Raw genomic sequence first — 23,903 nt, 5'->3', positions numbered from 1 at the left:
ATTAAACTGTATGTAAAATAAAAATTTCACTTACAGGAACCTAATGCTAGGTAGGAACTGTGCCAACAGATAATTAATCTAGAATTAGAAGTGGTGGCATTTTGATAACCAAAGCAAACTATCTATGGTACTCTTCTCCAGCTTCCCAGCTAGACCAGAAGTCAACAAACATCTACCAATTCCCAGATCGATTTAAAGTTCCTACCTATTTTCTCAATCTAAGGGGTTTATTTAAATGAGGCTGTTATATTCATTAAGGTTCTGAACACATCACAAAACATACAGACAACTGCAGCCAATTCCCTCTCCTCCAAATTAATAACCTTTTCTAAGTTAACAGCCATCTTTATTTTATGTCAATATTTCATGACATAGACAGAATCCCATGAAGAAACAAATACTCCAAGGACAGAACTGTGAGCCCTAGGACCATGTACTAATTTGCTGATCACTAGTGGGCAGTAATTGGTAAACAAGCTATGTAAGTATTACTAATAGCAAATACAGCTGACCCTTGCACAACATGGGTTTGAACTGGGAGAGTCCACTACACTTAAAAATTTCTTTCGCTCAATACCTACTATGTTACTACACAGTCCCAGGTTGGCTGAACTCTTGGATGTGGAACTGCAGACACTGAGGGCCAAGTTATGCAAGGATTTTTGACTGGAGTGGTGGTGGAGGGTAGTGTCTCTACACTGTTCAAGAGTCAACTGTATTTTTTAATGTCTTTCAGGAAACAAAACAAGACCTATTTTTTAAACCTGCTAATAATCTAGTTATTTATGTCAAAATATGGCAATCTATTCTAGGATATCAGGTTCAAACAAAAACAAACCAAAAATGTTTAAGACAAATTTCCTTCTTTATGACCACAACCCAGCAGCCCTGTGGCAGCAGAGCAGCTTTGTGCCCAAAGCTCCACTTCCACTTTGAATGGGGGCAGAATCACAATTACATGGTCCGTCAACTTCCAGCTATCAAGGCAACGGGGCAGCTTCTGGCCAAATTAATCCTGTGCTAAGGAGTTTATTAAAATCCAGGCTATTTTCCTATGAGACTATCTCCCCATTAACAGGAAAATTTAGAGCCCCAAAATCTCAGGTTCCAAGACCAATATTTATATTTTAGAGGAAGATGACTCACAGAAAAATGGAAACAAATCATTTAAATAATTTCAACATGTATGCTTTCTTCGTGCCAATTTTAAAGTAAATGTAAACAGCAGAATAATTCATCTGTTTTGGACTGTACTGGATCAGCAGTCTGAAGTGATTATGGACTAAGACAGTATTATGACTGGTTACAAGAGCGCCACAGGAGCGAGCGCGCGCAGCCTCTTACCTGCAGTGAGTAGACCCTGTTGGTGTGGCCCTGCAGCGTATGCAGACAGGTCTCTGTCTCTGGGTCCCACACCTTCACCATGAAGTCATACGCTCCGCTCACAACCCTCCTGCCATCATACTGAACGCAGCGGACTGCTGCTACATGACCCATCAGCACGTGTAAACACTGGCCTGTCTCAATGTCCCAAACCCTAAGCGTGGCATCTCGAGAACCGCTAACGACTCTGCGGGTGTAACAGGAAAAAATGTATGAGAGCTTAAAATCATGGGAAAACAATACATAAAAAGTCAGTGGCCATTAAAACTTTTCTTTTTCTTAAGCAGAAACCACCTGTTTTCAAAATAAATACATGCTATGTCAAACCTCATGTGCTATATGAACACATGAAAGTTGAGTTACTTTGCTTGGGACGGGAAGTTGGAAAGCCTTAGATTCTGCCTGTTTGGTTCCCCCACCTATGAGGGACCCAGGAGCACCTTGGCGTCCTGCGGTTTGAAAACTACTGTATTATAGCTAGATACAATGAAGATGAAGCAGAGGAAGATAAAGATAAAAAATTAGTAGAACACATGGCAAACTCAAAATACATACAAGATCTTGATTTTAGAAATAAGATGCCCGTGTGCATAGTGTGTATAAAATGTTAATAGGTAGTAACATTGATATTTTGAAAAAGTTCAATTTTTTCCTTATTCTTTCTGCCATTTCCCAAAATTTTAATATGAACACACATTACCTTTATGACTAGGGAGAAAATTCAATAGAAGTGTCTCAACGAAACAAGCCAGAATTTGGAATTTAAACTGCTAAAGATATGTGCTTTATATCATGTACTCTGGTTAAAATAACCAGTTTTAAATAGGTCCTCAAACAAAGGTTGCTTGTGCTTATATTTTAAAATATTCAATAGGCTACGAGGGCATTAAGATATAGAGATTTTTAGAAGATACACATGTAGAGGCAACAGAAATCCCTTAAAATTTTGACCCAAGATTATTAAAGTGATACTCTTCCATAAACAAGAGTGATACAAATACTGTAATCACCTTTGGATTACAAAGGAGAGCTGAAAACTCAGGTGTCTTTAATGTTATTCCTAAGAGATAAAGAAAGACCACTTTCCATGTTTGGAAGAGTAGAAAATGGAAGCATTGAGACATTTAAGTCAGAACATACTGAAAACTGAATTGCAAGGTCTCTTGATACTAACTCCCCCAGTTTTAACAGTAGAGCACACTGTTCAAAGCAGATTCAAGTCACAAGTGAAAAAGGTACTTTTCTTGATGTATTACAAATCTTGAGTGAAATATGTCTAATGAAATGGTTCTTAATAAAGAATGCCATGGACAGAATGAACAGTAAAAACTGGAGTGGATTCACTGTAAGGACGCTTCAGAGAGACTTTTTCTGACAAAATAGGTAAGAAATCACATCTGTTTAACAGGAGTACCATGAAGACACGCCACTGGAAAACAAAAAGGACTTTTAATAGGAGGGCTCTGTAGCAGGAAATAAAAGCAACAGCAAAGATACTGAGAAGAAAAAGGCTAGCATTGGCTGAAACTATTCTGAAAACTGGATTTCTTCCTTAACTCAGGGTGCAACAGAAGGCTCCCAAAGGCTCGTGGTCCTACCATAATCAGAGGAGGTTCTCTGCCAGCTGTGTGCAAGGTGACCAAATATGAAAGCTCAGTCACCAGTTCAGGTGACAGGTAATGGCAATGAGTTAAAACCTCGCTCAGCTTTTGCCTGGACACAGGGGAGACAATGGAGAGGGGAAGGGTGCTGGGTGGGTAACTAGAGAGACTCAGAGGCTTGAAGCCTGAATAACTGAATTTGTCCTCCCACCAAAAATATATCCTCCTACCTCAAATATTTTTTTTAACATGATGAGTCATCAAAGATTTAGGACAATGAAGTCTAAGGTATCCGTCAAGATCACAGAACGAGGCGTTTCAAAGTGGAAGCCAACACCACCATTAAATGAGGAAGGAGACTTAATGCCAACTGCCCGATTTTAAGGCAATACCCCACTGCTTTCCTAGCAGACAAACATCTGAAGCTGAATAATTAAAGTCTAATTTACGAGCACATTAGCACTCACCCTCTACTAGACACAGTAAGTATTGTACAACCGGACTCTGCACAACGGGCCCCAAGTTCACAAGTAACAGAGGAAGAATTCCCAAGCTCTACAGGACGTCCCCTACCTTTTTTCATGGAGGTGCATACAACGCACAGTGGAAGTATGACCATACAAGGTGTGTATACATTCTCCCGTCTCTGCATTCCACACTTTGAGAGTCCGATCTGTGGATCCACTAATGATGATATTGTCTCTCATCTGTGATGACCATACTCCACCTGTGTGTCCCACTAATGTCCTCAGACACTGCAAAAACACTTAAGATGATTACTTTGAGGTAGAAAGAAAAACAATGTAAATACCATTTTAGTAGCTCATTAAAATCTGGACTAAAGTGATTTACTCAGTTGGAATGTCAGCAAATCAGAAAATAATTTTCACACCAATATAACATGATCCCATCACTATTTTGTTTGCTTTATTTACTTGGCAGCATTGCATTTTATACACACACACACAATTTAGGAGCACGGATGTAGAAAGTAAACCTTTCTGGCTAAAGTATGGCAGCTCTGGCCTGGCCTCTTTGATAATAATACTAAAATTGCACCTTGGTTTCTTCCATGGCAATGGATTCAATGAAAGAATGCCAACAGGGTTGGGTGTGGCTACATAGCACATTTCATCTGAATCTGCCCCAAGGCAATAGTTAGGAGCCAGGCAAGGCACTTCTAGACAGGTAAAGACAGACATTAAAACTCTGAAATAAATCCAAGACTAATACTACACTACGGAAATATGGAACTGTTTTAAAAAATTGTAACATCTGACTTGGAATATTTAGAAGATTTCTGCCCAAGAATCAACATTTTAGAACACAGATTTTCCCCCTGCCAACACTTTCTTCTATTATTTTTTAGGTGGTCAATTACTTAATTCACAAAAATATTTTCCAACGGACAGATAAAAATAAGTATTCAGAAGAGAATCCTTAAAGAGTTACATTGTATGCAGTGAGCCTGGACTGCTTTGTTTTCTTCAAATTCTTATTTAACTAAACAGCCCGCTTTAACTTCTAACTTATAGGGTTTGAGATAAATCAAAATTAACATGATTTATTTAACGTTTAAACTATAGTTAGGTTATCAACAAAGTTTCAAAGGAAAAATACCCCTCAATCATCTTTTAGAAAAAGACTAAAAAGGAAGGAGGTATAACTTAAATGGTTAATAAAAGCGGGAAAAATTAGGTAAAAAAAAAAAAAAAAAAAAACCCCACACCACCACATCTGTAAAATCTTAACCTACAGTTACAAACAGAGACCAACTATTTAAATGAAGAAGAAACTAATGACATCCCTACCGTGAGAAAAATCATTTTCATGCCAAAAAAAAGCTAAATTAGAAGCTCTGATACTTGCTATCAAACTAAGCTAGAGTCAAAAACAAATCTCTTGTTTTCATCTCACTAGTTGATCCTTGCAAAGAATATGCACCAAATAGTGACGTTATGAAGTGCAGAAAGAAGGAAACTTACTTTGCCTGTGACTGCTGACCAAACTTTTAAAGTGTTGTCATCAGAACCACTAACGATTCGGTTGCCACAGAACTGTAGGCACGTGATCACATGGTCATCATGTCCCTTCAGCACCTACAACACAGATGTGCATATCAGAGACACGCTAAACACCGGCGGAAGGAAGATGGGGCCACGAGTAGCAACAGGAATGCACAGTCTACTTCTAGAACAAAAATTTACACACAATGCGAAGTCTCCCTCCTGGCAGATGAATCAAGGATCAAACATTCTATTTCCATATTCTACTACCTATACATGAGACATCAACTACTAAAATCAGTCAAAACCTCATCAAGATGGTCTGAATGCAAATGTCTTTTATACCATCTATTTCATCTTTTCAAACAAAAAGAATATGCACTTCAGCTGTGCAATTTTGACACACAAAAAGAAAAGCACCTACTAAGTGCAGAAAGACAATACTCACCAACCTTTTCAACTTAAAAAGTCTGTCATAACGTGTATGTATTAATACAAAATGTCTCCCCAAACTGCTTTTATTCCAGTTAAAAAATACAGCCAAGAATTTCAAGCATTTTTGCCATTCTTTATATACTTGAAATGTTATAAGGCAGAAAATCAGAATTGGGCTTAAATTTATAAAACTAAAACACACAAAAATTACCAAACAAGCCCCTCAAACATGGGCATTCCTCAAAAAATCATGCTTGGTCAGAGAGGGAACAAATTCTTAGGTATAAGTATGACACAAAATTCAACAGGATATTCAGAAATTTTCATTTACATGCAATAGATAGAACAGGTAAATCAACTCATCTTTTATTCAAGTACAATTAGTCGTCAATTTTATTCAAGTACAAAGTACAATTAGCTGTCAGACTAGAGAAAAATTAGTAAAGAGGAACACTGTCAGTTACATTTTCTGTTTTAAAAATATATTGTTTTCCTTCTACAGAAGACGGGCTGTCAAATTATACGGCCTGCCAGTAGTGAAAGAGTACACTGTGTACTAATAGCACTGATTAACGGTTTCTGTTACAGAGTGCACTGCGTTCAGTTACCTTAGGAGACTTGAGTTCTCCTCGCCTCCAGTTCGTATCAATTCTGTGCTGTCTGATGTATGCACTTTTCCAAGGACTATGTATGAAACCTGGTTTTATTACTTTTCTTCTCTTGATGTGCAACGGTTCATCAATACCTAAAATTTGGAACATTTAAAGAGAATAACTGCCTTTACCAATAATACAAATTACACATTTTATAATGCATCTCATTTTCTCCTATGCCCAAAACCACTGAAACGCAGAACCCGAACACCGTTATGACAAAACAATCATGTAAATTTTGCATTCTGTATGGCATGTTGTACGTTAACTATTTGATTTCTCTCTTAGAATAATTCTACAACATGTTGGTGAGGATGTGCATAAATTGGAACCCTTGGGCAATGCTTGTGGGTATGTAAAATGATGTAGCTGCTATGAAAAACAGTATAGCGATTCCTCAAAATAAACATAAAATTACGACAGGACCCAGCAATTCCACCCTGGATATAGCACCCAAAAGAACTGGAAGTAGGGACTTGAACAGTTATTTGTCTACCCACGTTCACACCATCATTCTTTATAACAGCCAAGAGGTGGAAGCAACCCAGTGTCCACTGATGGCTAAATGGAGGAAAAAAGTGGTATATACATACAATGGAATGTTTAGCCTTAAAAAAGGAGGAAATTCTGACTGGATAAATCTTTAAGACATTATGCTAAGTGAAATAAGACAGTCACAAAAAGACAACTATTGTATGATTATATTTACATGAGGTCCCTAGGGCAGTCAAATTTATAGAGACAGAAAACAAAAAAAGGTGGTTTCCAGGGCTATGGGGAGGAGGAATAAGGAGCTTCTGTTAAATGGGCATGGAGCTGCAGCTGGGAAGATGATGAAGTTCTGGAGATGGATGGTGGTGATGGCTGCAGGGCCAAGTGCAATGTCAGCGGACTGAATGCCACTGCAACACACACTTAAAAATGGTGAAAGTGATAAATTCTATTTTATGTATAAATTATCACACGTTTTAAAAAGGTCATTAAAACAATGATTCTATGAGAGCAAGTACAGCAAGCATAATTAATCCTACTTTATGATGACTTGAGAAGGAAGGGTTTCCTGGTCAGTCCAAGCCACAGACAGGGCAGAGGCAGGGTGAGAAACCTGCCAGCCAGGATCTTCACCTCCCAGCTTTGCTAACCATCAGTGCTGCCCACTCCACCATGGTCTCCATGAAGTGGAAGAGACCCGACAGTGCATCTGTCTTACCGTCTACGATTCTTTCTTAAAAAGTTTGCTTGTCGAAAGCAAATAATATTTTACCATAGTTTTCAAAAATAATATTTTTCTAGATGCCTCCTGGAAAAAACATGCTCTTTCTTGAATTAATATGGATGATAGCTCCATGGTAGGAAGATTATGGGAGTGATCTAGCACGTAAGAGGTGTTTAATAAATATTTGTGGAAGAAATGAATAGACTACAATTTGAGTATTTAATTGCTAATTTAATTTGGGGGTTATGTTTATATTGTCTTCATCTTGATTGTCTCACTGTTTACTAATTCTACTGGAGACCAGGAAGCAAATCAGATATATTCACTGTTAGTGACGGTGCTCATTAAAGGGGTTAGTGCCAAGATTTGGCTCATCTGAACATGCAGAATAACCAGTGGATTTTATATATGCAGGTGAATGCAAATGAAGATGCAGTCTTGATTCCTTGATAGGCAGCCAAAGTTCTTTTTTAAATTGATTCACCACTTTATTCTACAAGCACATAAAACTTACTGTTTTTTTGTTGTGTTTTGTTTTCAGAATCACTCTGCTTTTTCGAACCATAAACATTTTCTCTCTGTGATTTTGAACCTTACCCTCTTCTTTGCATTTTTCTCTCCAGAGAAGGTTGTCTTCAGCCAAAATTCTCCAGTAGCGGCAAGTCTGAGCCGCCTGCAGCAGGTCTTTGGGTTCCAGGAATGAAAGCACATAAAGTGCCAGCTATGAAAAGAAAAAGCATAGCATACCACGCACCTCTTTTTAATTAGAAAACATTCTCCATAGGATAAAGTGCTTATAGATAAATGTAACATAATTTTACATTCTAGTTACTAGTACTACGGAAAGGCAGTACTTTCTAATATTCAATTTTAACAAATACACACCAGATTTTAAAATGTCCTGTTGATTTTTATGAACTTGACCCTAGTAACTCCTCACCCCTTCAAGGAATACTTATTAAACTCCTCTGCCTTTTCTCCTGCCTTTGCTTTGTGAGCCCCGACTCAAGAATTTTATCAAATCTATTTATATATTTTTTTACTTTATTAGTTCTTTAAATGTTAACTGTTTCTGTCCTTACTAAAATATAATTTCACTTAAAATGAGATTCCTATATACTCTGTGTGGCATGATTTCAGAATCCTTTGAAAAGACATAATTCATAGTTCTTTATCATATCAAAGTGTTTATATCAGAATGATGAACTTTTCAAACACTCACACCCTTTACTTGTAAATGACAAAGGCTTATAAAAGTGATTGGGTTCTAATTCCTTTATATTGCTTATGGGGACTTTCTTGATGGGCCAAATAGGGCTGTGTATTTGAGTTAGGTCTTTGACATATCATTGATTTAAAAATTTTGTTTATAATACTTGCAAATCACCAATTTATTTCCAGTGTGTAAAGTCAAGTCGAATAAATAAAAGAGGAGGAAAGGGGGAATGACAGCTTCTGACTATACTCATTTAATTAGCCTCACAAATCACATAAAAATTGAAATTATGATGTTAGGATAGAATGAACTAAACAGCAAAAAAGCTGGCTTTTCATGTAAACTAACTTTAGAGTAAGACAAATTATCATTTAAAGGGCCTAGGCTCATATTGGGAGTAAAAACATATTCTGAATAATTTTTTTATGTTAAAGAGGAATTACATAAAATAAATTATGCTTTCCCAGTGACTTTTTATATAGAGTTCATCATTAATCACATATTTATTGAATATATTCTTTATAGAAAGTATTTCAACCAGTCAGTATTCAATTTAATACTCCTACTGACAAATGACAGTGAAAAAATTTTTGTGGAATAATTATTTTTGGTCTATCAGAAAAGACCATTCAGTATTATACATGGAAATTCATTTAAAATAAAAAAGCATAACTATATTCAAAAATCTATATATGTGTATGTGTTCACATATATATATACACACATATATAAATACACACATATAATTTGATATTTTTAATGGATATCCATAAACCACTTAATTTTGAAATTATCAATCAATCAAAGCCTAGGCAAGTTTCTTAGTGTCAGTCTAATATCACACTATTAGTCTTCTATGTGAAATTGACATTTAACATAGAAACTGTCAGGTACAAAGTTATGATTGTGGAAAAGAAATGATACTTAATGCTCAAGATATTTAGTCAAATGAAAGTCTATACTTTAGTAATCCAATTGAAGCTGAAAACAGGCAATTTACAGAAACATTCAATGGATCTTAAATGCTAAGGAACAAATCCAGAGTAGCTCAGATTTCAAAGGTTTATCTGCAAATTAACACACAAAATTTCCTTTATTACTGGTGATTAAGATATCATCTAGTCCAGTGTCTGAATGCATTAAAAAGAAATGTAAAGAAACACTCAAGTGGTAAAGAAAGTTGAAGTACTAACTCCATAGGTAACTGGCACCCATTCCTTTTGAAACAGCAAAGGCCCTAACTCAACGATGAACTTCAACTTATTAAATGCTTGTCTATTCCACCAAAACATCCTGATGTTATAGAAAATACACACAGCCAAATAGAAAAATATTAATAAGAAAATCAGAATCAGGAAAAACATAAATCAGAAAAGGTTTAAACTGCAGAAGAAGAACACAAAATATATTGGCAACAATATTCTACATGGTTTTTCAATTAGGCTGCCAAGCAAAACAAAACAATAATTAGTTACACCAGTTCCTCAAAGAACACAAGGTATGGGGTTCCTTACGGGAACAGATAGTGGGCACTGTCCCAAACTACTTCTCTACAACACTGAAGAGCAGGGGCTTCTGGGAGTCACATCAAATGGTCTAGCGAATGCAATTTTCTATTCATTTGTATTAAAGGTGAACTCTAGACCAGTAATTCTTCCTAAGGACTAATTCCACACAAGAGAAGCTCTTAAACTGAAGATTTATTTCAGATAATTTCATTTTCCTCGCCCAAACTTGTCATTTCAATTAGAGTTGCTAATTTTTGTTTTTTGCTATAACTTATATAAAAGACCATGTTATATTTTGAAAGTGGATAATACTTTCTCAGAATTGCTGTATTTCAGTGAATTAAACTAAAGAAAAAAAAAAAAGGAACAAACAGAATGTTGGCCAATTCTATGTTAAGAATTTAGGTTTTGTTGTAGATAATCAACTGTTACCATTATGCTCTTTTTGGCATTTCCTTACAAACTAAGGATAATGGTCTTTATCACAAGTCTCCCATGTGAGACTAGTATGATATTTTGTCAAGGTTTTTGAGAGCAGTAAGTAAGTGTTGGTAAAGGACTTTGAGATCTGTTGAAAGGAATTATAAAAAATTATTATAAGTTCACTTCCTGACATTATTATCATTAAATAATAATAGTACTTAGTCTCCAATAAGATGTTAGTTTCTTTGATGACTTTAGATCTATACCATTATTTCTTTACATATAAAATAAAGCATTTTTTAAAATAGAAAGTGGTTTTTTTTTTAGCAGTTAAAATTATACTCAACATTCAGTGATAAGCCCTAATGGAAAATAATATGAAAAATAATGGCGTATGTATGTTTAACTGAGTCAGTTTTCTGTATAACAGTAATCATCACAACAATGTGATTCAACCACACTTCAACAAGAAATACGTTAAAGAGGGCGGGGGGAGACAAGTGTCATGCTAAGCCAGGCTCACTCATTCTCGTGTCTAGCAACACTTCTTTGCCCTCAGGCAATCTTCAAAGGAACACAATCCAAGAAAATCTTTATTGCCATGGTTATCAATAAATTATACTTTTTAGATTCATAGCAATCTTTACAAATCACATTTTTTGTGTGTGTTATGAAACTACTATGGAAATCCAAATAAAGCAAAAAGCTCACAATCTTTAGAGAGAAGAGGACAAACTAGACTCAGACAGAAGTCTATATTAACAAAAATACTACCTTCTAAAACACGGAGGATTATCAAGGAAAACTATGAAAAACATATCAAAGGTGAATAAACTCACTTTTGGTCAAATACATATAAACAGTTTCCTATTATTAGTACTCTTCTGGAAGTAAAGAGAGCATATGTCACTTTCATAAGCCAAATCTATCCAAAGGGTTCAGTTTTAGAATGAGCCAGCAAGAATACAAATTTTTTTCTGGAACAATGTCATTTAAAAAAATCACTCCAAAGTAGCAACATTTCAGGAAAATGATGGGTTTTTTTCCACTTTGATTTTTCCTGGAGTTATACATAATTTCATCCATTAACTATGATGAAACCAAATTTCTAAATATCCAATGTGAAATTATCATCACGACTATCTTTAATACCCTTAGGATATGTAGAATGGTTATCTGAAAAAGAAATCAACTTCCTTTCTCTTCAAATTTGAAGTTTCAGGACTGTTTGCATTTGTATTCATATGAACATAAATGGTATTTTATATTGTCTTCTTGGCTGATTTATAAAGCTGATCTATATAAAAATTTTGTGAAAATATAAATCTTGGTCGCATTGATTAATGTTATTTCTGTTTGCTGACAAAAATGAAACTATGATGCCTACAACTTCAACGAAGGAACTGCATCTAAACGACGCCTTCTTTATGTAGTCAGGGGTACACATACGATCATAGTCTATGATAAAGAAACAAAGATGCTCTATGTTACACAAAGACATTAAAACAAATAGTATAAGTAATTCTGAAAGAAATGCTCTAAGAAATGTAATTGGAATGGGAAATCTGTGATTTTACGTGTGTGTGATGGGGTGAAAAGGGAGATGAATAACGGAAGATACACATGTGAAATTTTATATACTTCAAAACAATCACATAATGTAACTCACAGAGAAGTACAATCCAACAGAATTATGAAACTATTAGTCTTAAAGGGACTTAGGATAAACAACAAAATAAGAAAAATACTGCTGTTTTAATAAAATCAGAATTTAAAAAAAATCTACTAATGTAATGAATACACCAAGACAATTAAAGGTTGGACTTCAAATCAGCTGAGAAAAAAATCTTGGTAAAGGAACAATCAAATTAATGAAACTCAATAGCTTGGTCTCATGTATGACTTCTTCCAGTGGTGGAGAGAAGATACTCCGTAAGTATACTTTAATCTGAAAATTATGCTAAACTATGGCAGCTTATCATTTACAGCCCCCTTTAACACTAATTAAGTGTTAAACTGACAAGACTGAATACTGTAATTAGCACAACAACATCTAAAGAGGGTAGCTGTTGACTTATATTTTCAAATAGCACCAATGAAGAAGATAATTGATAATCCTTACCTCTTTAGGGAGCAAGGAAATGAAGTCTCGTTGAAACTGGGGTTCTATCACTTGCATCATATGTTTTACCTGGGTTGGTTCACAACTATCAATAAGTTCATCTAAAGCAAGCAATTTCTCTGGTCCACTCCAGCTCTATCAAAGAGGAATTAGAAATTTTTATTACTTAAATAAATATCTCAAATTATAAACTCATAAAGGAAAATCCATGTCTATACACACAATATAAAAAGTGGCTACTTACAAAAGAAGACACTGAAGTGATAATCAGTGAGCCTCTTCAAATTTACTAGCTATCTTTATTTTGTAAAAGCTTTGAGCTTGACAGAAAAATATTTTTGCATATTATTATAATTTTGATATGTTCATCTACCACCAAGATACTGGTTGAGAAATCAAAATTTTATTCAGAAACATCGGTTTGGACTATTGAGTAAAGAGAGAATTTTGAGAGATGATTTTCCTTTCTTCCCTTCCTTTCCAGTGGGCACCATAAAACTTCAGGGTTTTAGTAAGGCACTCATCTGAGAGCAGACTAGCAGCATCAACTAGAGAAAAATTAATAACTGGCTAGAGTGCCCATTTGACACATATTTTCCACAAATTAAAAGGGCTTTGATTTGCTATGTGAAAATAATTTCAAATAAAAAACAGCAAACAACAGTAAATGGCAGCTGACTTAACAGTAAAATCAGAATATGAAGAAAGGTTAAAATAAAAGAGAATAAGAAATAAAGTATATATCATAGAAAAACAAAAACAATTATACCTCAAAAATATGAGCTCCACTAAACTATACTAAGGGGGTTGCTTTTTCTTTCCCCTCAGTGAGGAACACCTGCCCAGAAATGCCATGATTCTTAAAAGGAAAACCAGACAGACATGTGAATCATTTAAAACGTCAGGGCTCTCACACACAAAAGTCAAAGAAAACATTTAAGTAACTCTGAAACACTTAGATGAAAAAACATCCTTCAGCAAGTTGATATAGTACCTTTATGAATTATTATGTCCATTTGGAAATGGGAGAAGAGAGAACAATATGTAAGGTCTGGAGCTAGAAAAATCTGGATTTTGACATTCCATTTTTTGCTCAAACTAGGAACGTGGATTTTGTCATACATGAAATAGACAACAGTTGAAAACTGAGATATTCTGAGGTCACTGAACGCCTTTTTAAAGTATTTCTTAAAATACTTACCCCTTCAGAATCTGCAATGAATCCTATCTCTTCTATCTTAAAGTGTAGGCTCAACTAATAACTAGCAAACCCTTCAGCAGTACTTCCATAGCACTACTACATAATAATGTCACAAACATTATCTCACCTAATCATAAAAACTCTGGGGAGTATCTCCATTTTTACCTTCAAATATGAGGAAGCAGAGGCTCTAATAATAAGCTGTATTTTTTCCTTTACCTTGACACATATACCCAGAACATCCTCCTTGAATACTCACTGTGTATCCCTTTTGGTTAGGGTGAAAATTTATACATAGAAATTAAAAATATCCATATATGTGTATATGCACATACATGACCACTTAAAGGGCTTCCCTGGTGGTTCAGCTGGTAATGAATCCCCCTGTAACGTGGGAGACCTGGGTTCGATCCCTGGGTTGGGAAGATGCCCTGGAGAAGGGAAAGGCTACCCACTCCAGTATTCTGGCCTGGAGAATTCCATGAACTATACAATCTAGGGGTGGCAAAGAGTCAGACACAACTGAGTGACTTTTATTTTCTTTCTTCATTTGACCAGTTAAAAGTAGTTAATCTGAAGTTTATTTCACTTTGTTTTCCTCACACAGCTTCAAATCCTGGCTCAAAATTTACCTCTTTGACAAAACTTATGCTGATCAATTGCCACTCATCCGTGACTTAGTAACAGTACTACAAACTCTGAGTTATTGATTTACATTCCTCACAGGAAGAGGTCGGTTCTTCTAATATGCTGTTCTTCTCTATCTACATGATTAGGATTCATGGACACTAGTATAAAAACATGCCCTTTTTGGGTAATAGATAACTGCTGACTTGTTAATATACTATGCATGTTTAATATTTTTCTTTTTTTCAGTTAATGTATTATTTACTGTTTGTAAAAAAGGAATAGAAAAGCGGTTATCAACGCCTGGTATGTAAGTGCTGTGTGCCTATGTGCATGCTCAGTGGTGTCCCAGTCTCTGCGCCTCCATGGACTGTAGGCCGCCAGGCTCTTCTGTCCATGTAATTTTCCAGGCAAGAATACTGGAGTGGGTTGCCATTTCCTTCTCGAGGGGATCTTCCCGACTCAGGGATTGAATACTCATCTCCTGCAAAGTTCTTTACCACTGAGCCACCGGGGAAGCCTCTGACAGAAAGGATTCCCCAAGGATTTTAGGGGCTGCAGTATACAATGAAAAAAGCTAGATTTGAAGACAAATAACTAATTCAGATCTTAGGTAAATGTTAGAAACTGCGCCACAATCTTAAATATATATTTAAGGCAAAGACCATGATGAAAATAATGCCATATAGCAAAATGCTTCTTAAACAATATTTTTTTGTTTTAAAATATTTGATAAGTTAGATAAAATTTAAATTATATTTCAATTTGAATTACATATACATTCAGCAGATGTTACTTTATAACATTTTACTGAAATGTATACTACTAACAAAGAATTAGTAACATAAGCTGTAAGCTACAAATAAATGAGACTGTTTTCAAGGAACATACATATTCAACCTTCCAATTACTTAAGTCACATCTCTTAGACAGTTCCAACAAAGGTCTGGACTACACAGGCCCTAGATTTCCTCTCTCCAGCCTGGGTTTCTTCCCTGAATTCCAGACCTGTATATAAAATTGCTTATTCAACATATATTCTTGGGTATGTAATAGAAACTATATCCATGATCTTGCTCTTCAAATATGCAAGACCACAATCCTCCCCATTTCAGTAAAATGTTGTTATTAAATTAGCTCGGCCCAAACCTCTGGAGTCATCCTCAGCTCCCTCACTCTCACCATCAGAGCTCTGATCCATCAGTTCATTCTACGGTCATAAAACGCAAAATATACCCAGAATCTGACTATTACTACAATGGTCTAAGCTACTATTGTCTCTCACCTCGGTTACTCCTGTTTTGCCCTCCTAGTTCTATTCTCCGCAGAACAGCGGGAGTGAGAGTGCTGAAAGTCAACTCACTCTTCTGCTTGAAGCCCTCCCACTTCACTCACAGTAAAAACCAAAGTCCTCAGGTTGGTCCACGAGGCTCTACTTTCCTCTTTCTTTCCCACGTGTAGTCTGCCTTAGCCAGAGATCCTCTTTCTGTGCCTCACACACACCCAGCATGCCCTGCTTCAGAGCCTTTCCCTCTGATTCCTGGACTCTTCTTTCCCTAGGCACCCACATGCTTTACTCCCCAATTCCTTCTCTAACACCTTCTCTGTGCAATTTTCAAAAACTGCAAACCATTTCGAAAGCCCCTCCCTTTCCTGACAAAATTTTTCAGAAAAGGGTTTTTATTTTGCTCATTATTGTATCCCAGATTCAAATTAGGGCCTAGCACCTGACAGTTATTCTGTAAATATTTGTTGAATAAATGAATGAATCCCCAAAGAGTCAGGAAATACTGCACCAATGCTATCTCAAAACTCTTTCCACAGGGAGTTTCTATTCTGTATACTGGATTGTATCACTGGGACTTGCTTGCTTAGTCTGCTTCCAAGATTGGTTCCCAATTTTGACACATATGTGGTTTACCAGCAAGGGAAGGATTAGAACTTTGCAGTTAATGAATATATTAAAAAAATAACAACCCACATGGATCTTTAACGAGGTCTAGAGGAAAAAATACGATATTGGGGATCAGGAAACTGTAATTTTGGAGAAGATACTGCCACTAATTAGGCATCCAGTCATATCACTTCATGGCAAATAGATGGGAAAATAGTGGAAACAGTGGCTGACTAATTTTTTGGGCTCCAAAATCATTGCAAATGGTGACTGCAGCCATTAAATTAAAAGATGCTTACTCCTTGGAAGGAAAGTTATGACCAATCTAGACTGCATATTAAAAAGCAGAAAGAGACATTATTTTGCCAACAAAGGTCCATCTAGTCAAGGCTATGGTTTTTCCAATAGTCATCTATGGATGTGAGAAAGGGATGATAAAGAAACCTGAGCGCCAAAGAACTGATGCTTTCATACTTGTATTAGAGAAGACTCTTGAGAGTCCCTTGGATAGCAAGGAGATACAACCAGTCCATCCTAAAGGAGATCAGTGCTGAGTGTTCACTGGAAGGACTAATGTTGAAGCTGAAACTCCAATATTTTGGCCACCTGATGTGAAGAGCTGACTATTGGAAAAGACCCTGATGCTGGGAAAGACTGAAGGCAGGAGAAGGGGACGACAGAGGATGAGATGGTTGGGTGGCATCATCGACTCAATGGACATAAGTTTGAGTGAACTCTGGGAGTTGGTGATGGACAGGGAGGCCTTGCATGCTGCGGTCCATGGGGTTGCAAAGAGTCAGACATGATCGAGCAACTGAACTGACTGAACTGAATTAGGTTATAAGGTACTTCTGCTAAAGCTTTGCCAAGAGAACTCACTGGTCATAGCCAACACCCTCTTCCAACAACACAAGAGAAGACTCTACACACTGACATCACCAGATGGTCAACACCGAAATCAGACTGATTATATTCTTTGCAGCCAAAGATGGAGAGCTCTATACAGTCAGCGAAAACAAGACCAGGAAGTGACTGTGGCTCAGATCATGAACTCCTTATTGCCAAATTCAGACTTATATTGAAGAAAGTAGGGAAAACCACTAGACCATTCAGGTATGACCTAAATCAAATCCCTTATGATTATACAGTGGAAGTGACAAATAGATTCAAGGAATTAGATCTGATAGACAGAATACCTGAAGAACTCTGGATGGAGGTTCATGACATTGTATAGGAGGCAGGGATCAACACCATCCCCAAAGAAAAGATATGCAAAAAAGCAAAACGGTTGTCTGAGGAGACTTTACAAATAGCTGTGAAAAGAAGAGAAGCAAAAGGTAAAGGAGAAAAGTAAACATATACCCATTTGAATGCAGAGTTCCAAAGAATAGCAAGGAGAGATAAAAAAGCCTTCATCAGCGATCAATGCAAAGAAACAGAGGAAAATGATAGAATGGGAAAGACTAGAGATCTCTTCAAGAAAATAGAGATGCCAAGGGAACATTTCATGCAAAGATGGGCTCAATAAAGGACCGAAATGGTACGGCCCTAACAGAAGCAGGAGATATGAAGAAGAGGTGGCAAGAATACACGGAAGAACTGTACAAAAAAGATCTTCACGACCCAGATAATCACGATGGTGTGATCACTCACCTAGAGCCAGACATCCTGAAATGCAAAGTCAAGTGAGCCTTAGGAAATGTCACTACAAACAAAGCTAGTGGAGGTGATGGAATTCCAATTGAGCTACTTCAAATCCTAAAAGATGATGCTGTGAAAGTGCTGCACTCAATATGCTAGCAAATTTGAAACACTCAGCAGTGGCCACAGGACTGGAAAAGGTCAGTTTTCATTCCAATCCCAAAGAAGAACAATGCCCAAGGATATTCAAACTACCGCACAACTGCACTCTTCTCACATGCTAGCAAAGCAATGCTCAAAATTCTCCAAGCCAGGCTTCTACAGTATGCGAACTGTGAACTTCCAGATGTTCAAGCTGGATTTAGAAGAGGCAGAAGAACCAGAGATCAAATTGCCAACATCCACTGGATCACTGAAAAAGCAAGAGAGTTCCAGAAAAACATCTACTTCTGCTTTACTGACTATGCTAAAGCCTTTGACTGTGTGGACCACAACAAACTGTGGAAATTCTTCAAGAGATGGGAATACCAGACCACCTGACCTTGCCTCCTGAGAAATCTTTATGTAGGTCAAGAAGCAACAGTTAGAACTGGACATAGAACAACAGACTGGTTCCAAATCAGGAAAGGAGTAAATCAAGGCTGTATATTGTCACCCTGCTTATTTAATTTATATGCAGAATAAATCATGAGAAATGCTGGGCTGGATGAAGCACAAGCTGGAATCAAGATTGCAGGGAGAAATATCAATAACCTCAGATATGCAGATGATATCACACTTATGCCAGAAAGCAAAGAACTAAAGAGCCTCTTGATGAAAGTGAAAGAGGAGCGTGAAAAAGTTGGCTTAAAATTCAACATTAAGAAAACGAAGATCATGGCATCCGGTCCCATCACTCCATGGTAAATAGATGGGAAACAGTGACAGACTTCATTTTGGGGGCTCCAAAATCACTGCAGATGGTGACTGCAGCCATGAAATTAAAAGACACTTACTCCTTGGAAGGAAAGTTATGACCAACCTAGACAGCATATTAAAAAGCAGAGATGTTACTTTGCCAACAAAGGTCCTTCTAGTCAAAGCTATGGTTCTTCCAGTAGTCGTGTGGATGTGAGAGGTGGACTATAAAGAAAGCTGAGTGCCAAAGAATTGATGCTTTTGAATTGTGGTGTTGGAGAAGACTCTTGAGAGTCCCTTGGACTGCTAGGAGATCCAACGTGTCAATCCTAAAGGAAATCAGTCCTGAATATTCATTGAAAGGACTGATGCTGAAGCTGAAACTCCAATACTTTGGCCACCTGATACAAAGAGCTGACTCATTTGAAAAGACCCTGATGCTGGGAAAGATTGAGGGCAGGAGAAGAAGGGGATGACAGAGGATGAGATGGTTGGATGGCATCACTGACTCAATGTACATGAGTTTGGGTGGACTCTGGGAGTTGGTGGTGGACAGGGAGGCCTGGCATACTGCAGGGTAGTTGCAAAGAGTTGGACATGACTGAGCGACCGAACTGAACTGAATTTACTTCTGTAGGCCTTAGTTTATCTGAAAAAGTGTTGGAGAGTCTCATAATTAATTTATTTCTGCTCTGAAAAGTAGTGGTTCTTATAAAGGAAAAAGCATTTTCCTTTGGTCTCACATGGCAAAATTAGTGGGAGCATATTGAAGGGGACAGGAAAAACATTCCAAATTCAGAAAGGATCAAGATAAACAGAATTTAATTTGTGTACAAAATTAAAATGCAGACTTGAAAATTCCCCATGAAAGTATTGTTTGATTTCAGGTAATTAGAGAGTGCCTGAAAGTAGTAGAGAAGAGTAGAAGGAGCCCTGAGCTGTAATCAGGGGCTTAGTTTCACTAGCAAACTCACTGTAGAAGTGCAGGGAAGCCCCTTAATCAGTCTGCGTCTCAGAGACCACACCTTGTGTATAATGAGGGGCTTGGCCAGACCAGTGGTTCCCAGGTGCTGGCTCAGTGGTGCAAGAATCAGGGAGCCCTCCAATCCACCAAAGAGGTGGTCACGGTGGGGCTGGGGGCATGTTATGCTTTAAATAACCAGCCCTCCAGTAGTGGTGCGGATGATTCACAAGCGAGCAGCAGTCATCAGTGGGGATGACCCTTGGCAGCACCTCATTCAGATACACACATTCTATGCCTTCAGGAGTCCAGCACCTGAGTTTCATGTGCTGAAGAACTCATTTCTCTAGTACCTCCAGAAGATGGTTATCTAGTCTGTTTGAACAGTTTCATGACTAGAATACTTAGTATCTCCATTCTTCTCTGGGTCAGTTCTAATTGTTAAGTTCAAATTTACATCCAAATCCAACTCAAAGAATATAATCCAGGTTTTGTTTGCTGAAGAAATCAATAATCAGTCTGATTCTACTTTTACACAGAAGTCTTCACGATGCCAGACAGAAACATTTTCCCTTAGTCCTCTCTGGCTACGTACATGGCCTTCTTCCATGCTTTCTCACCTAACAGGGCTTCTTGATCGGACTGTTTCAGATACAACAGCAAAGCAGTTCTGTATTCATTTACTTCTGGCACTATCTGTTTTAATATTTTGTTGATTACCAAATAAAAGAGATCCAAATAAGCTAGAAAACATGTACAATTTCTAAGTGTTACCATAAAACCTAAGTCCTCCAAAGAGTAATTTTTACTCCACTTTTAATTTCAAAACACAGAAGTATTTTCTGTTTTATTATTGAAAATATATTAAGGAGGGTAACAGGTATTTTCAAAGTACATCATAGTTTTAATACAATACAAATAGGCTTTGATTAAAATAATGTTGATACTGTTAATCTGATGACATTTGTTATGAAGCTAGTGTTAATAGCCTCTTCTTAGATCTGAGAAAACTGAGGCTCACAAAGGATACTTCTTTTATTGAGTTTCTACTGTATTTTCAAGTATAGCTTTAAGCACATTTACACGTTTTCTCTCTTTTGACAACTTTTTAGTGTTGTATCTATTTCACGAAGGATAAGAACAATGGCAAGAGTGGTTACATAATATCAATGAAATTACCCAGTTATTATGAGGCAAAGCCAGAATTGGTACTAAAAGCTTCTCCTTCTAAGTCAAACTGCTTCTCATTATGTCAAGATACTTCTGAATATCACTTTTAGAGAATGTTAATATACCTTTACCTAGTCTAACATCTGCAACTGAAAAACTATATATTAACAGTCAAATGATGTAAACAAAACAAAACAATGACCAATCCTCTGCTCCCAAATTAATAATCTGAAAGCATCAATCTGGTGTTGCCAAAAAAAAAAAAAGAATCAATGGCAACTGAAAATTCAAACAGTACAAAATTTCTGGACTTTTTTAGTTTTGTTTCTAATTGGCACTTCTATTTTAGAGTGGCATTCTGTTTCAATTTCCTTTTATCTAAAATGGTGTATCATTTGTTCTTATTCAATTTATAAATTGAGAACAGAATACTTTGTCAGAATAGATGGAGCTGGACCAAAACAATGCTGTATCACTGTCTTAGGAGCAATAGCAGAACAGTAAGGGGACAAGTTCTCCCATTTTGCTTGTTATGCCACGGAAAAGGCATCATTAAACGCCCCACAGCACATCTGTAGAAATCAAGCCAGTTTAATTATCCCTCAACTATACTACATAGGTCAACTCATGACTCCCCCACTTTACTATGAAATTATCTCTCTCCAAGTTAAGCATTAAAGCATCGCAAGCCTTTAGGCAAGTGATTCATTCCTAGTTACTCTGGCACCAGCCCTGAAAATAAAGGGCATGAGGCACCACAAATGAGGCCATGGGTGTGTCAGGCAGATTAAGGATTAAGGTCTTGATCTATCTATCTAGCTGACCTTCTGTTGCTAGTAAATTTTTTTGCTACAGAATAGTTATGTGAAAAAAATATAGTATTAAGCCTTCCAGATAATTCTGTATGTTAGTTTACTAAATATGATTTATTCTAAACAATTTTTTTAAAATTTACAATTAACATTTCTGAAGTTGAGATGCATCTAATAATCTATGGTATCTCAGATCTGATGACCTAATACAGTACATGGTACCATGAGGACATTTCATTAAGAAAAGCATAAGTGAGCTAAATAAGCAAACACTGAACAAAGGATTCCCTAAAACACCCTCAATGCAAAATAGGGCACAAAAGCTCCCTACTATAGATCAGCATTTCAGAGTGTTCTCTTAAAACTGGTAAAAACTAAATAGCTAGCAAAGAATATTCTGGAACTCTCTGAAACACTGGTGGGAAAAAAGGCCCATACTACATACAAAGTAAGTTACAGTCTAGACTGCCTTCTGGTAAGATCTGCATATAAAACACGTATTTCGGAGGTGTCTGCACTGATGATAGGACTATTACTGATAGCGTAACTCCCCATCACGTTGGCACTCTCCTATAAAAGTTACATCAACACCTCACGTTCTCAAGTGCTGCGCTGCTCACACTGTATGTGTGTGTAAGCATGACAATGCACACTCATGTTCCTGTCTCCTTGGCTCAATCAGAGATGATACAACCGTTAAAGCATTTCTTTCAGGCGTTATAAGTGTCTGAGTTCTTTTTCACCTCTAATGGTGGCGGGGGTGGGGGTGGGGGGATACACTTCTTTTTAAAAGAATGAGACCAAAAATTTAGAATTCTGAGGGCATGTTTAGGAAAAGATTAAAATAAAATAAAATAAATCATGAACCTAAGGTAAAAGAACTTAGATGAGGGGAGAGAATAATTCTTATGAAAGGTAAGTTTAATTAACAAATGACTATGAAAACTAAACAAAAAGCTTTGTAATTGTAGTGGTTCATAACATCATAACTGTAAAGCGCAACTTTCATGCCTCGAAGCCATAGATTCTCAAGTTCAGTAGCTGCTATTCTGGGCTAGATTACTCTGTGTTGAGGGTGGCTGTCCTTCACACTGACTCCACCCATCAGATGCCAGCCGTGTCCTGCACCCCAACCTCGGAGTTGCAACAGCTAAAAATGTTTCAACCACAGGAAACTTTGCCCCCTGTTGAGAAGTGCTGCTCTAACCTTTCAGTTATCAACTGGAATTAAAAAAAGGTTATTCTAGTTTCTCTGAAATTACCTGAAGAGTAGAAAACAATTTTAGAAATCCATTTTAAAGAAACATTGCTTCAAGTACGTTTTCCAGCTACAGAAGAAAAAAACTGGGATATTTAGTATTTGCTCAAGTATTTAAAATATTGGGATCTATATAAATGGGCACTTAAAAATCAGAAATAAACAAAATCCATAAAGTATCTTTTTTTTCAACCATTATTCCCCTAGGATTCAGAAAATATCATCAATCGAACAGCCAGACGTAAGGAAATATACTAATTTACACTAGTATGGTGGCTATAATCAGAGATGCCTTCACTTTACATACTTTATATTATTTACTATTTACAAAGAATGTTTAATCCATGCCTACTACTTTGCTAAATACTTGATTTCTATGCATTATCTCACTAGAAGAAGAGATAAATTAATATCACTATCATGAGATAAAAAATTCCTAAGATTCAAGGTTTGGTTGTAACCAATCTTCCTGGTAAACTTTCCCAAACTTTATACGCTAGTAAAATATAGTAATCAGAATTCTGGGCACAATAAGCTACATACAAGCATGGCATCTGTGGAAAAAAGTTGCATCAACTCTTGGAGGCTATGAGGGTAATGGTGATGGATGTTACTACCAGTGACTAATACTCCTAAATGCTTAACTTCCAAACCATGCAGTTTAGAAAACAAGTACATTCACTAACACCAGAAATCCAAACATAAAAGAGAAAAAGAAATACCTTATTATCTAAAAAGCAATGAACAGTGCAAATGGATACTTTACACAAAATAAGCATTGGACCCTCTTGATTAATACAGTTAAAATTTAAAATTGAGTTCCCCTGTATTTAATAGCATTTTTTAATTGAGATATACTTCACAAACATAAAATTCACC

At 36.7% G+C, this 23,903-nt stretch overlaps 1 protein-coding gene across 5 annotated transcripts in view; it reads right to left on the bottom strand.

Moving 5' to 3' along the window:
- Window positions 1–23,903, bottom strand: part of FBXW7 (F-box and WD repeat domain containing 7) — a 132,505-nt gene that overhangs the window by 3,607 nt on the left and 104,995 nt on the right. For all 5 annotated transcript variants that reach the window (XM_042234293.2, XM_060400967.1, XM_042234291.1 and 2 more), the window contains 6 exons: window positions 12,564–12,698; window positions 7,892–8,015; window positions 6,034–6,170; window positions 4,970–5,083; window positions 3,558–3,739; window positions 1,345–1,570 (listed from right to left, as the gene is read on the bottom strand). In XM_042234293.2, coding sequence (XP_042090227.1) covers window positions 1,345–1,570; window positions 3,558–3,739; window positions 4,970–5,083; window positions 6,034–6,170; window positions 7,892–8,015; window positions 12,564–12,698 — 918 coding nt within the window. The remainder of the gene's footprint in view (window positions 1–1,344; window positions 1,571–3,557; window positions 3,740–4,969; window positions 5,084–6,033; window positions 6,171–7,891; window positions 8,016–12,563; window positions 12,699–23,903) is intronic.

Source organism: Ovis aries, chromosome 17 (assembly GCF_016772045.2).
Source record: "Ovis aries strain OAR_USU_Benz2616 breed Rambouillet chromosome 17, ARS-UI_Ramb_v3.0, whole genome shotgun sequence".
NCBI classification, from domain to species: domain Eukaryota; kingdom Metazoa; phylum Chordata; class Mammalia; order Artiodactyla; family Bovidae; genus Ovis; species Ovis aries.
This window is presented reverse-complemented; position numbering and strand designations above follow the sequence as displayed.